Genomic DNA, 12,520 nt, shown 5'->3' on the forward strand with positions numbered 1-12,520 from the left:
TCGGCTGAGAACCACAGCCCTAGGATATCAGGGCACTTGGAGGTATATTAAAAGAAATTAATAGAGCTGACACCCCTCCCTATTGAATATAACACTTCAGCCTTGATATGTTATGGGACCCACTCAGCACTTCAAATTCCTTCAGCCCCTCAAACCCCTCAGCCCTTTAGATGCCTGCGACCTAAGACCAAAAATGCAGTTTAAAACATCATTGGAAGTTCATTTCAGACCTTGAATTTTAGGTGCATTTTGTAACTAAAGAAGATAAGAACCAATGTTTGCTCAAACCCGGGTGTAAGCGGCGGTAGGCAAAAGCAAGCAGTCCAAATAGAGACAACAGAGTTCTTTGTCGCAAAATATCTTTCAAGGCACTCACAATGCCGCTGGGTAAATTCCAGAGATATACGGTAGTTCAATAAAACCGAGCAGGTGCACCACGCTAACACATACACTGTCAGTAGCATGTTTAGTGAAAACCAGGAACGCACAACCAACATTCGCTACTCTTGAGAAATCCTGGTCAGCCACAGTGTCGTCCCTGGTGCCGTTGCGGTGGCGCCTCCGGCATCTTTTTCGCTCACTAGATGCTTCTGAAGCAGGAGGTATGAAGAGGAATAAGAAACGGGGCACTGAGAGACCTTTTTTTGATTTGCACTTTCAGCTGCTCTAGAAGATAGGTCCCACGCATGGGATGAGAAGCCGACAATGAGCATCCATTCATTGTTGTGCATTTAGTTTGTGCTCGGTCATGGAGAAAAAAGGACGACCAGCTTCTGATGAAGGCTGTATTTCGACTGACAGGTCATCTTCAGCTTCAGCTTCTGATGAAGGCTGTATTTCGACAGCTCATCTTCAAACAAACAGCAAAACGTCCCCCTCTCAATTTCCACAAGCACTCTCTCCCTCGTGAGCGAGGACTTGGCAAAGAAGGACAGTGCGAGGGGAAAAAAGGTAGAAACTAGGAAAGCTGAAGTGGAAAGAAGCGACCGCCTTTCCACAACAGCTTTTCGCATGCTCACGCTTTCCCCCTCGCTGGGGCCGCATTAACCAAGGCCACGGCAAGATAGGGACCAGGGAACGTTTCCTCAATTTCCAACACTCATTGCAACTGCCCGGTCCAAAATGGTCAAGTGGCTGCCCAGACACATGTATCCTAAAGGGGCATGTCATCTCTCCCACAGACCCGTTGAAACGATCTTGATGGGTGCTGTGCTTTCACAGAAAGGATAGAAACAGACTGCACAGGCCTCTCAAAAAACTATCTGACAGGTCTCTTACACCTCTCTTAAAGGGTGTGTCAGGCCCCTAGAAAACTTTGACGAACACCTCAAACATTTGTGAAGAATATGTCAAAACATTAAGAAATCCTGGTGGAAGGTTTTTCAATGGGGCTAGGAGTGCAATATACACTGGATATACTGTTTCACGTACAACAAACAAAATAGTCAAAAAGGTTTTCTTGCTTTTATATTGTGTAAAATAAAGGGAACTACTGTACAGGGTATTCTCAATCACTATTTATGCCTAAATAAACTTATAAGCCAATGAGGAAAGTGCAATGAAACTTTTTACAATTATGGCTTTCGGTGGTGCATTTATCATACACAAAATTGATGAAAGTAAATTTTTAAAGAAAACAATGGAAGAAAACTTTTTATGCATAAGACGCAAGAGGGACGAGGGTTGGCATACACTTTTGTTGTCCCTCGTCCTACTTGTGTCTTATTCTTTTGGTGTTCAACTCAACCACCTTGCTCGTCAGTCTACATTTTCTTATGCAACGAGCGAAAAAGTAAACAAACCTTGTGGTTGATGCTGCTACTCTGTGCTTCAAGGCCACTGTACTGCTGGTACCCGCATAGCAGACAACAAACGCTCAGATCTGCTGGATCTAGGGCATGCATCTCCAAAAAAACTTCCACGTTTTCGTGCCATCTGTGATCGTCAACCCGACGGTTTGCTTGTTTTACTCTCGCACATAAATTTTTTTTTTTTTTTAGGAATTTATGTTTACGAAGTTTGGTGTATGATAAATGCACTACCAAAAGGCACCTTTATGAAAAGTTTAATTGAACTCCGCTGACTGGCTTAACACAGAGGTTCGGGAGAGTTGGTTCTGCGAGTGCGCTGTTCCCCCTGTACATTACTGGCTTACTTGTAGAAATTTTTTTTTTCAACCGGCCCGAATAGCGCTCATTAGCACCCTGTATAAATTATTTTTTATATATTAAACATTTTTTGAGCAGCTCGGGCAACATCGTTCAATAGTCAAATTTCAAAAAAAGATTAAATGTTTGCTAAAGCAGTGAGCCTCAGGTTGAACAAAAGTTTGTGATATTCCCAGACACAATAGTATTCTGCTGGAATTGTTTAAATGGCTTGCATGCTTTGACTTCCCTCCCACTCCCCTCCCTTTTTCCCTTACCCCCTCCCTCCTCCCCCCCCCCCCCCCCAAAAAAAAAAAAAAAAAAAAAACCACACAGACATTCTCCTTTTTGAGACGGTCTGTGTGCATGTCCACTTCCCTCATTTTTCCTTGTGTTGAATTATAGAAGTCACTCACCCGCTCACCCGAATTTTCCCTCTTTTATAGTCGTAAATGGGTTACACCATACTGAAATGACAGACAGAATGAACAAGAATTTGTTTCCTTTTCTATGCTCCGTTTATTGTTGTGTTAATAGATGCTGTTGCAAACATAGCCATGCCATCAAAGCTATGCCACCATCTGTCTGGCGGTCTGGAAGGCCGCGATGAGGGAGCTAAGTTGTATCTTCTCACTTGTTCCAGCAGCAAGCCTATTCCTGAAAACAGCATAAATAAACCCACACTATATTTACATCAACATACAACCACAACAGGCAAAAAAGATGTTAATGCAATTAATGCAAAGGTGTACCATTGCATCAATTGCATTAACATGATAACCTTAAAATGCAGGTCGTTCACCCTCGGTGTTATACTGGCGGCAGCAGTTACAACTCGTTTGCTCAACTGATGTCTAACTCATGGTTAGCTCAGTTGGTAGAGTGCTCCACTGGAAATAGAGAGGTCCCTGGTTCGATACCAGGACCAGGCAGATTTTTTCAGTCGCTGTGTTTGGAGATTTGTGTTTGTCCTTTGTACCCCTTGCTCCCCTTCTCCAGGAAAAACTTACTCAATTTCAGCCATCTTGTCGATGAGATACATCTTCACCTCGTTGGGAAACTCGACTGCAGAGATGAAAGATGCAGCAATTATTTTTGTTACTATCCCTTTAGTAGCAGCACTGCAGTATGTTACGCCCACTGTACCCATCTCTTATGTAAGCACAATGCTCAAGATGACTGACTGATTGATGGAGACTGCGGGAGGGAAATAAAAAGTCCCCAGATGTTTTAAGCTCATTCCGTACAACACAAGTGTGGCGTGGCTCTTAAAAGTTTTGGTCCATATTTTTTTCCTCAGCCTACAATAAAGAAATGTCCCTTGTCCCAAAGCCAGACACTGTAGGCATGCATCAGGTAATGATTCATTGGCCAAGAGACTCATCTTATTTTTCATTATGAAATGCAGAGAACTTGAAGAAGTCCACAAGGAATACTTGAGCGAGATATCTAATTTTCTCCCGGAAGGATAGAATTCCGGAGATGGAGTAGCCGGCATTACCGTATTTACTCGAGTAGTAGCCACACTATTTATGAACAAGGCTCTTGCGTTTGCTTTACCGCAGAGCAGATATACAGCCAATCATCACTTTGCGCAAAAATAACATAGCGAATAACTAGATTGAGAACACGATTCACCATACAAATGCAATCTTCACAGATGGTATCTTCGCGCAAAGACGTTATCTCTGTCCTGTAAACCGCTGAAATCATGCCGCCGATCGCGGTAGGTGGCAAGCCGCATGCTCCGCAGAAAAGCGAACCCTCAGGTTTTCCTCATAAACAGTGCGGCTATTACTCGAGTAAATACGGTATTTTTAAGACTCCAAATCTCTCCAGAACAACCCGTTACTTTCTCTCTCTTTGGGGATCAGAATTTTTCTAATAAATCTGAACAGCAATCATACTTTTAGCCAAGTGCTTATTGAAGGGTGTATCTCAAAACGTCCCATTCGCATATGAGCCTTGCGCATTTCGTCCCATTCTCATTTGAACCTTCTCTTAAGATCCGAAACAGTTTTTTCATAACTGGGCCAGTATTCCTTTTGCCCGTTATCTAAAGACGTCCCATTTGCATTTTGACCTTGCGCATTTCGTCCCATTCACACTTGGTCAGTCTCGTTTCAGCCTTTTCATCAGATCCGAATCTGTTCTTTCGCAACTGGGCCTATTTTCATTTTGCTTGTTCAGCATCGTTATGCCTTTGTGGCTTTGTTGGCGAGTCTTACCTTGTTTGGGCCCCAGCATACCATCAAATATATGTAGGGTCCTTCGTTTCCGAGTAAAACCCGATATTTCCCTATATTTACACTCCAAACCTGTTTTTTTTTTTTTTTTAATCGGGTTAAACATGATTATTAACTCAATTCAAAACAAAAATTCTGCCATGTTCACATTTTTGACGTTATAGAAATATGGAGCTCAATGACAAAACTTGCTGAAAGTATGCATGACAGAAGCGATCCACAAGACATTCGAGAAATCATCTCTGGAGAAAAAACTTACTTTTGTAATGGCAACTTTGATAAGAAAGTGCTACCCCAGACTATCGAATAACTCACTGACGTTGCAAACGGAAGTTTTGATATTGAGAAGACATTCTCTCATTTAAGATATGTCTGAAAACCGGAAAGGTCGACTGTCAGAACAAAAACGCTGCACATGCCGATGATTATGTATGTCAGCAATATGTTTTTGAAAATTGAAATGACCAAGTGAGCTCTTATACCACGTTTTAATCACATTATCTGTACATTAATGACAGGGTTGTGTAAATAAAACATTCCATGTCCTAAAACCGATCAATAATTTTTTATTGGCAGAAGGCAACGATAGAGTGCTGGACTTCTGCATTCACCACCCGTCACAACTATAGACCTTTCAAACTATCGCCTTCTGTGCGCTGCCATCTTTGTCTACTGGGCTGTGGAACGAGTTCTGCACATGCGCAGTTGCTCCTTTTCAAGAAATATGAGATGCTACACACACATCCACAGCCCAGTGATTTGGCATTTTTTGTCTGGCTGATAAAGACTGGAGAGGCCTATAGGCGACAATAGATTCATGCTTCATCGCCAACACTTTTGTGTTTTGGGAAATTTCCTTAGGCAAGTATTAAAACAGAATGTTTTATCAGCCGATTTTCAGGAGATCTGTAATGTTCTAGTGTAACGTTTGACTGTAACGAAAAAGCGACATCGAATAGCGTTACGCCTATAGAAGACCACAGGGGCCAAGTGAGAAGGGCGAAACGAAAACAGGTCTGGATGAGGAGGGTTAAAATGCCAAGGACGAAATAGGAAAGGGCAAAACGCGACGGGTCATATCGGCAAGATCTTTCTGAGAATGGTTGTTTTGAGAAGGGAGAAACGAGAATGGGCTCAAAAGATAACCACCCTTAGCCAAGTGCTTAATGGATCCTTTAAGATTAATTTATTTAGAAAAGCACAATACCCATGAAGCAATTTTTTTTTTCAATGCAATACTATGTTGTTTTTTGAAAAAAGTCATCTCTTTCCATGTTTCCACATGTTGGAATGAGGTGTGCAAAAGTAAAGACAAAATTACTCCCATATTTCTAGTTTTGGATGAAATGGTGTAAGACATCCTTTGCAGCAGAAAAAGCACAGCTTGTATTGCAATTCTACAAACATCTGGCCAGAATAGACGGTTAATCAATCATTCACAGAAAATTAAGATACTTTCATGCATGCACATGTACAAAGTCAACTTACTTCTGTGAACATAAAGGTGAATTTGGGTGAGGACATCCTGGAGCGCGAGTCCTTTGTTCACCTTCACTTTGTTGATCTCTGATTTTGCAACAAACGTTAAGGCAGGTGATCCTTGCCCATGCAAGCAATTATTGTGTGTCACTGCGAGGCTCAGCAGCATGAGGACAGCATCAATCGTGTTAACTACTAAGAAAATAAAGCTGCAAAATGGTAAGATAGAATTTAATGAAATATGTTCATGAAGGTCTATATCAGGGGTGGCCAAGCTGCGGCTCGCAAGCCACATGCGGCTCTTCGGGTGTTAAAGTGCGGCTCGCGGCTTACTCCCCTACTCTACCCCCCCCCCCCCCCCCCCCCACCTCCCTCCCGGTCTACGAGCACTTCCCCCAAAAGAGAAATGGAACGCATTTTAAAAATTGAAAGACAAGTTGCGGTTTGGTTGACTTGTGCTACAGCTACCTTACGTGCAGTTGCACTGCTTTTGACTCGGGTAGATTTAAAGTAGTTTGAGTTTCGTTTACTGCTCGGAAAAATTTTGCCCGCCCTGCCCCGTCCCGCCCCGCCACTGCCACCACCACCGCCACCGCCACCGCCCCTCCCCCCCCTTCCCGCGGCTCTTGGAAGTTTCGTGTTTTTGTTTGCGGCTCTTAGGCTGGGTCAGCCTGGCCACCCCTGGTCTATATAGATACTGGGAAAAAATCCTTATGAACTGTTCTGAAGATCTGGCTTCAGGTTAAAGAGAACAAGAACTCTGTGTCAGTTTGTCTGGAGAACCTGGTGGTTCTAGAGACAAACAACAAAGTGTCTGCCAACAGAAGCTTTCTTCCAGGTAGAAACTGGAGACTGAAATCATGCTGCATCGGCCTCAAAAAAGAAACAATGCAGTTGAGGTGGCACATCACCCAGACTTTTTTTCTTTTTTTTTATGGTGCAACCAAAGGGTTGTGATCAGTTTCTACAATGATGTGTCTACCAGATTCCTCCATGGAACGTGATGCAGCTCAGGGGCCTGAAACTTCCAACACTTTGAAGATCAGCTAGAAACAGACACTTGTCTCATTGACTAACTTATGATAAAGCGTGGGAACAGCCACCATTACATATTTTTTCTTTTTTTAACTTTTGTATTTATTGTGCACATGCGTGTCTCTTTACATTATTCTTCTGCAACATTTATTTTGTGTTCTCTAAAGAATGGAGGACATATCAGTGTCATTGAGATGCTTGCGCAGCGGCCACACGCTCATGGAAAAAGTCATGAAGACCAGTTCTCTTCTGGCTTTCATGCTATGCAGACCCGAGCTTGGTTCACAGTTCATAGTGGTTCTCTGCTTTCAATCTTTACATTATGTTTCTTTGGCTTTTGTTGAAATTACTACACATAAAATGATAACATGTATTTTTTGTGACCTAAAGATTTTAAAATGGTAGCCTACTCTGTTCCTAGCTAGGCTGACAGGGCAGGAAAAGCTACATGTTTGTTCGACCAGACATCTGTCAGCCTTTAGCAACATGATCACACTTCTGCCTGGACCCAGACACAGACTGGGATCAGGCGATGAAAGGCAGGAGGACGATTGGTCCTCTGAGCGTACAGCTTTCAATACGCAGTACCACATTGGTAAAAAAAAAAGCATGTCACGCCAAACAAAAGGTCAAAACATTTTACGAGCAACAAATAAACCTTAACACTAGCTCAATGGACCATATCGAAATTGTTTCAACGTCTAGCAACACCCTGGAACTGCCATCTTTGTTACGTCGAGGTTCCTATGCTCTTTGTAAATTTCGTAGCATTCTCAGTAACAATCGAGGCCTACTGCTCACCATTATCGATCCCCACCCACACCTGCAAGCTAAGGGTTAGTACCGTTTTACGCTCCTCTTGCGCATGTATGTGCTCGTCGCCCCGCAGGTCGCTGGTTTCTTGCCGCAACCAACATGGCGGACGTACACTTCCAATGGAAGCCAATGGATGAGTCAAAGCACGTTCTTAGGCGCCCAACTAGATGTCGCTGTGCATTTCACATAATGTCTATTGTCAGCACTGAACTCCCAGCACTGCAGCAGATTCCAGGGATGCAATGGAGGCAGACTACACAGGGAGAGAAGGATACGATCGTAGGAGAAGGCAAAGTCCTCATTTAACAGAGTGGTCACCATGTTGGAGATGTCCGACTTGAGAGGGTGGCCCACGCACTGGTACACATTGTTCTCGGTGACCTCTTCAAATGCCATGCTCGTGCTCTGCATGATTGTGCGACGACATGATGACAGCACCAAATGCCCATGGCTAACAGAACTGCTCATTAAGAATTGTTTTCCCTTACTGCATTCCTGAAGGTACAAATAACATGCAAGGTCCTTTCCTCTCAGGTTAAACCCAAGGTATGTCTATATTTGCACCTCTACAGGTCCCATGAAAATTGTGTTAAAAGGGAAATCCAGACTACTTTTGATGGTTGGTGATCTGCCTCAAACATTTTTAAAACAACAATAGATGATGCTAAATTAAAAACTGAAATTACAAATTAAATTTTTATTTTGTTTAGAAGTTAGTGAATTTTTTAAAATTCGGTCTCCACCCTTGTTTTTTTTTTTTTTATACTGAAAGACTTTGCTGGCAACAATTGTAATTTGGGCAATACAACTTGTTCCCGATGCGTCACAAAATGTGTGATAATGTGAAATGAATGCTGAGGAAGCTCACTCCAGCAGAACAAAAAAACAAATGTATGACACACAGTATTTTCTAGACCATCTCTCTGACATGCAAGTTTTACAACACGTGATGTCACCCCACTGGAAAGTGCAGGGAAATCTGAATATTAGTTTTGGCATCACCTTCATTTTCCATTTTCTAAAAAGCTATTGTAGGTGTGGAGGCTCCGTACATATATTTATTTACAATATTTACACTGTCTTTTGACTAGCTCATCGAGGGGCCTGTCGCCGAATCCCAGAGTCCGTGCAGCTCTTGGTCCAGGGACCTCGTGTCCCTTGCTCGTGCCTGTCCCGTGAGCTTGGCGCCGTTCAAGCGTTGGATAGCTGCCGCTGGCTGCTGCTACAGACACTCCCCCATTAGCGAGGGAGCGGGCTGGTGGGCGTTCCTGACTTCGAGGGGGTGCGTGGGCAGGCTGGTGTTCATCTGCAACCTGGAAGGCGTGTGGTTCCGGATGAGCAGAAATTGGGTGCTAAGTGAGCTGGCTTGACTCTGTCCAGAGAGACTGCTTCTCGTCAAGCGTCACGTTCCTGTTGCCTTGATGCAGTATTAAATAAGTGCCGTCATACGGAGGCTGCAAATCTTCTTCACGCCATCGCGCCGAATGAACACGTGCAAACATTTGTCTAGGTCACGGGCGTCCTTGGGCAGGTCGACTGAAGGTCTTTCATTAGTAGCCGCAGCCGCTGGACATAGTTTTCTGCTGTTTCCTGTGAGATCTTGGCTGAGGAAGAAAAAAATTCACCAGGCAAGCGGAGTCACTTGTCGTAGACGAGCTCAGCTGCACTGCAATTAAGGGGAGACACGGCTCCTTGAAACAAAAAACTGACAAAAAAATCACAATTTTGAAATTATGTTTTTTAATATCTACAGATATTTCCGCAATTTTTCTCAAAATATTATCGCAAAATATGCCCTATTTATTTCGGGGTATTGATTTGAAGTATCTGAACGGAAATGCTTTCTCCGAAAAAAAGCAAAAAAAAAGGTACAATTTGACCGCCGGTAGCTCGAGAACAACGCGATAGAACGGGGACATCTTGGTCTCATTTCAAAGCTCCGCTCCCGCTCTTTCTTCTCCCGCCATTCACAATGCTACACGGCAATTGGCCGCCGAGAACGAAGCACAAATAAAAAACTTGGTCTTGCCACGTGGTTGGCTGTTTTGGATCACGTGTGCAAATGGCGCTTTCTCATTGGCCGTTAGGGTTACGAAGCGTCTGCTCGTTGTTTCCGATCCGCCACCTTGTTTGATTCTCGTGCGCGTCTCTGATCATGCCGATCACAACAACTCCACGGAAAAAGTTTCATACGGCCCACAAGTTTGGAAAAAAACGAAAAAAGGGCCCGAGGAAGCTAATCCACGGCGCAGTTCAACTTCCCGCGAGCCTGAACGTCGACAACGAGGTGCGGGAGCCCGAACACGAAGATGTCGCATCGATGGCGCCATCGACATCCGTGACTTCAAGCGAGCGAGTGCGGCTCGACACGGTGATGCTCCGCGCTTCCGAGATCGACGAGAAAGAAAAAAAAGCAGAGGAAAAACTTTATAGAACTTTCGTCGACGTCCGCTAGGACGCGGAAAGCTGCCCTGATGGCCGTCGTCTCGGGCGCCGATCAAGAAGCTCCCGAGAGTACGGAGAGTTTCATCGTCGTAAGCCTCGACGTCGTGAACTCGCTTCTTCAACTCGCGAAGTGTAAAGCTTGTTGCGGCGATGTCGAACTCATAAAATGCGGTCGCGAGTATGGACTTGCAGTAAAACTCAAGCGATGTTGCAAGATCTGCGGGGATGCCGCATCCGAGTGGAGTTCGCCGCGGGTAACAGTAAAACTCCGTCCGTGAAAGTTTTTTGCTGTTTTCTCGAAATGAACTTTTTGCGCAGTTTGCTATTTTTCGGAAGCCGTATCTCAGGCTGTACACAACCGATCTTCCTAATTCTTTTTTTCTTTGGTAGGTGTATAAGTGGGGTATCCAATAAGGGGTCTAATTGCATCAACCTAGGCATCAGTATTTTTTGTTAGCACTTCCAACATAGATTGTAAAAATTGATTTATAAACTGAAAATTTCGAAATGCCGCAAAAATGTCATAAATAGTCATGGAGCCTTCATTTATACCTTATTGGATTCTGTAGACCTTCTAGTTTACAGAGATATATTTCTTTTTGAGTTTTGTCTTCATAAGTTTTTGGAATCTCGCCCATAAAATGTTCAAATAAAATAGTTAATTTTATCAAAACTAACCAAGCTATATTAAAACAAAGTACATATTTGTCATCAAAATGGGAAGATGATTATGCTCTATAAATTTCATTTGAATTGGACCATAAATAGAAAAAAAAGCTCAAGAAGCGGTGTTTCCCCTTAATGTCCGATTTGAAGGCTATTCTCATACGCAACAAGACGAGTGTCCATGCCGGGCTGTAGGTTTGTGCTTTGATGGAGGCTTTCAACTGAGGATGAAAACACTCTACCGTGCCGTTGGAGATTGGATGGTAGGACGTCGTGTGGATGTGTTGAACTGCAAGGAAGTGGGAAAGACTTTGAAATAAAGTCGCTTCAAACTGACATCGTTTGTCCGTAGTGATCATCTGTAAGACACCAAAGCGACTAATCCACATTTCAATCAGTGTGCGAGCTACGGTTGTTGCGGTGATATTTTTCATTGGTGCCGCTTCGAGCCACCGCGTGAAGTGATCCACGCAGGCCAGAAGATAACAGTTTTCTTGGGATGGAGGAAGTGGTCCCACTATATCAACGTGAATATGAGCGAAGCGAGTGTCCGGTGTGCTAAAAGTTCCCAAGGGTGCCTTGGTGTGTTGGTGAACTTTCAAGCGTTGGCACTGGACACATGTTTTGGCCCGGGACCTCACGTCAGCATTGATACGAGGCCATATAAACAGCAAAACTATCAGTACCTGGGTTGCTCGTGTCCCGGGATGGGACAAAAAGGGCAGGCAGTCAAAAACTGCTCGTTGCAAATCTGCTGGTACGAAGGGGCGGGGACGACCTGTTGAAACATTGTATGCAATTGTGTCGTCGCAGTCAGGCAAATGTCGTCAAAGACTAATGTCGTTGAAGTTGTCCGTAGGTGTTGCAATTTTTCAGGTCGCCTCGTTGTGCTTCCACCAGCTATTGGTAAGAAATTGCAGGTCTTTCCGTGGAGTATAGGTTGACCCCAACTTTGGAGAGCGTGTCAGCAGCTGCGTTATCTGTGCCCTTGACGAAGCGGATGTCGGTGGTGAATTCCAAAATGTATGCCATCTGCCGTATCTCACGTGGAGCGTGTGCCGTGTTGTTGGAGGCTAGCACGTAGGTCAATGGCTTATGATCTGTGAAGACGAAGAAGCTTCGGCCTTCCACACAGTGGCTAAAGTGCTTGATGGCAAGGTATATTGCCAGCAGCTTACCTCCAAAGGTGCTGTATTGCCGTTCTGTCGGAGCCAGCTTCTTTAAAAAGAAGGAAAGCGGTTGCCAGTTGTCTCCGTCTTGTTGTTGTAGAACCGCTCAAACAGCTCCATCCGAGGCACTGACCATGATGGAGAGAGGTGCGTCGCTTTTGGGGTGGCTGAGAAGGGTGACGTTGGCAATTATATTTTTCAACTCTCTTCTCTCTTGAAAGCTTGATTGGCGGTTGGCGTCCAATGGAGTGGCGCTGCTGTTAATTTGGTGGTTGGCAGTAGGTCGTAGGGTGGCTCGCAGACTTGGGCGCCCTGTGGTATAAAGCATCAATAAAAATTGATGAGTTCGAGAAATTTTTGACGTTTCTTCACCAGTGGGGGCTGTGGAAAGCTTCGGATGACTGAGACTTTCTCAGGTAACGACTGAATTCCACGGCTATCGTGGTGGTGGCCAAGAAATTCAAGTTCGTTGACGCCGAATTCACACTTAATCGGATTAACGACAAGTCCGTATTCT

At 44.2% G+C, this 12,520-nt stretch overlaps 1 protein-coding gene across 2 annotated transcripts in view; it reads right to left on the minus strand.

Moving 5' to 3' along the window:
• Positions 1-2,642: 2,642 nt before the first annotated feature.
• LOC8042067 (replication factor C subunit 5) overlaps positions 2,643-12,520 on the minus strand; it is a 44,585-nt gene continuing 34,707 nt past the window's right edge. For both annotated transcript variants that reach the window (XM_002415191.5, XM_040206664.2), the window contains 4 exons: positions 7,999-8,128; positions 5,882-5,959; positions 3,158-3,212; positions 2,643-2,804 (listed from right to left, as the gene is read on the minus strand). In XM_002415191.5, the coding sequence (XP_002415236.4) occupies positions 2,717-2,804; positions 3,158-3,212; positions 5,882-5,959; positions 7,999-8,128 (351 nt within the window). In that variant the 3' untranslated portion in view covers positions 2,643-2,716. The remainder of the gene's footprint in view (positions 2,805-3,157; positions 3,213-5,881; positions 5,960-7,998; positions 8,129-12,520) is intronic.

Source organism: Ixodes scapularis, unplaced genomic scaffold (assembly GCF_016920785.2).
Source record: "Ixodes scapularis isolate PalLabHiFi unplaced genomic scaffold, ASM1692078v2 PGA_scaffold1__304_contigs__length_218370807, whole genome shotgun sequence".
In the NCBI taxonomy this organism is placed as follows: domain Eukaryota; kingdom Metazoa; phylum Arthropoda; class Arachnida; order Ixodida; family Ixodidae; genus Ixodes; species Ixodes scapularis.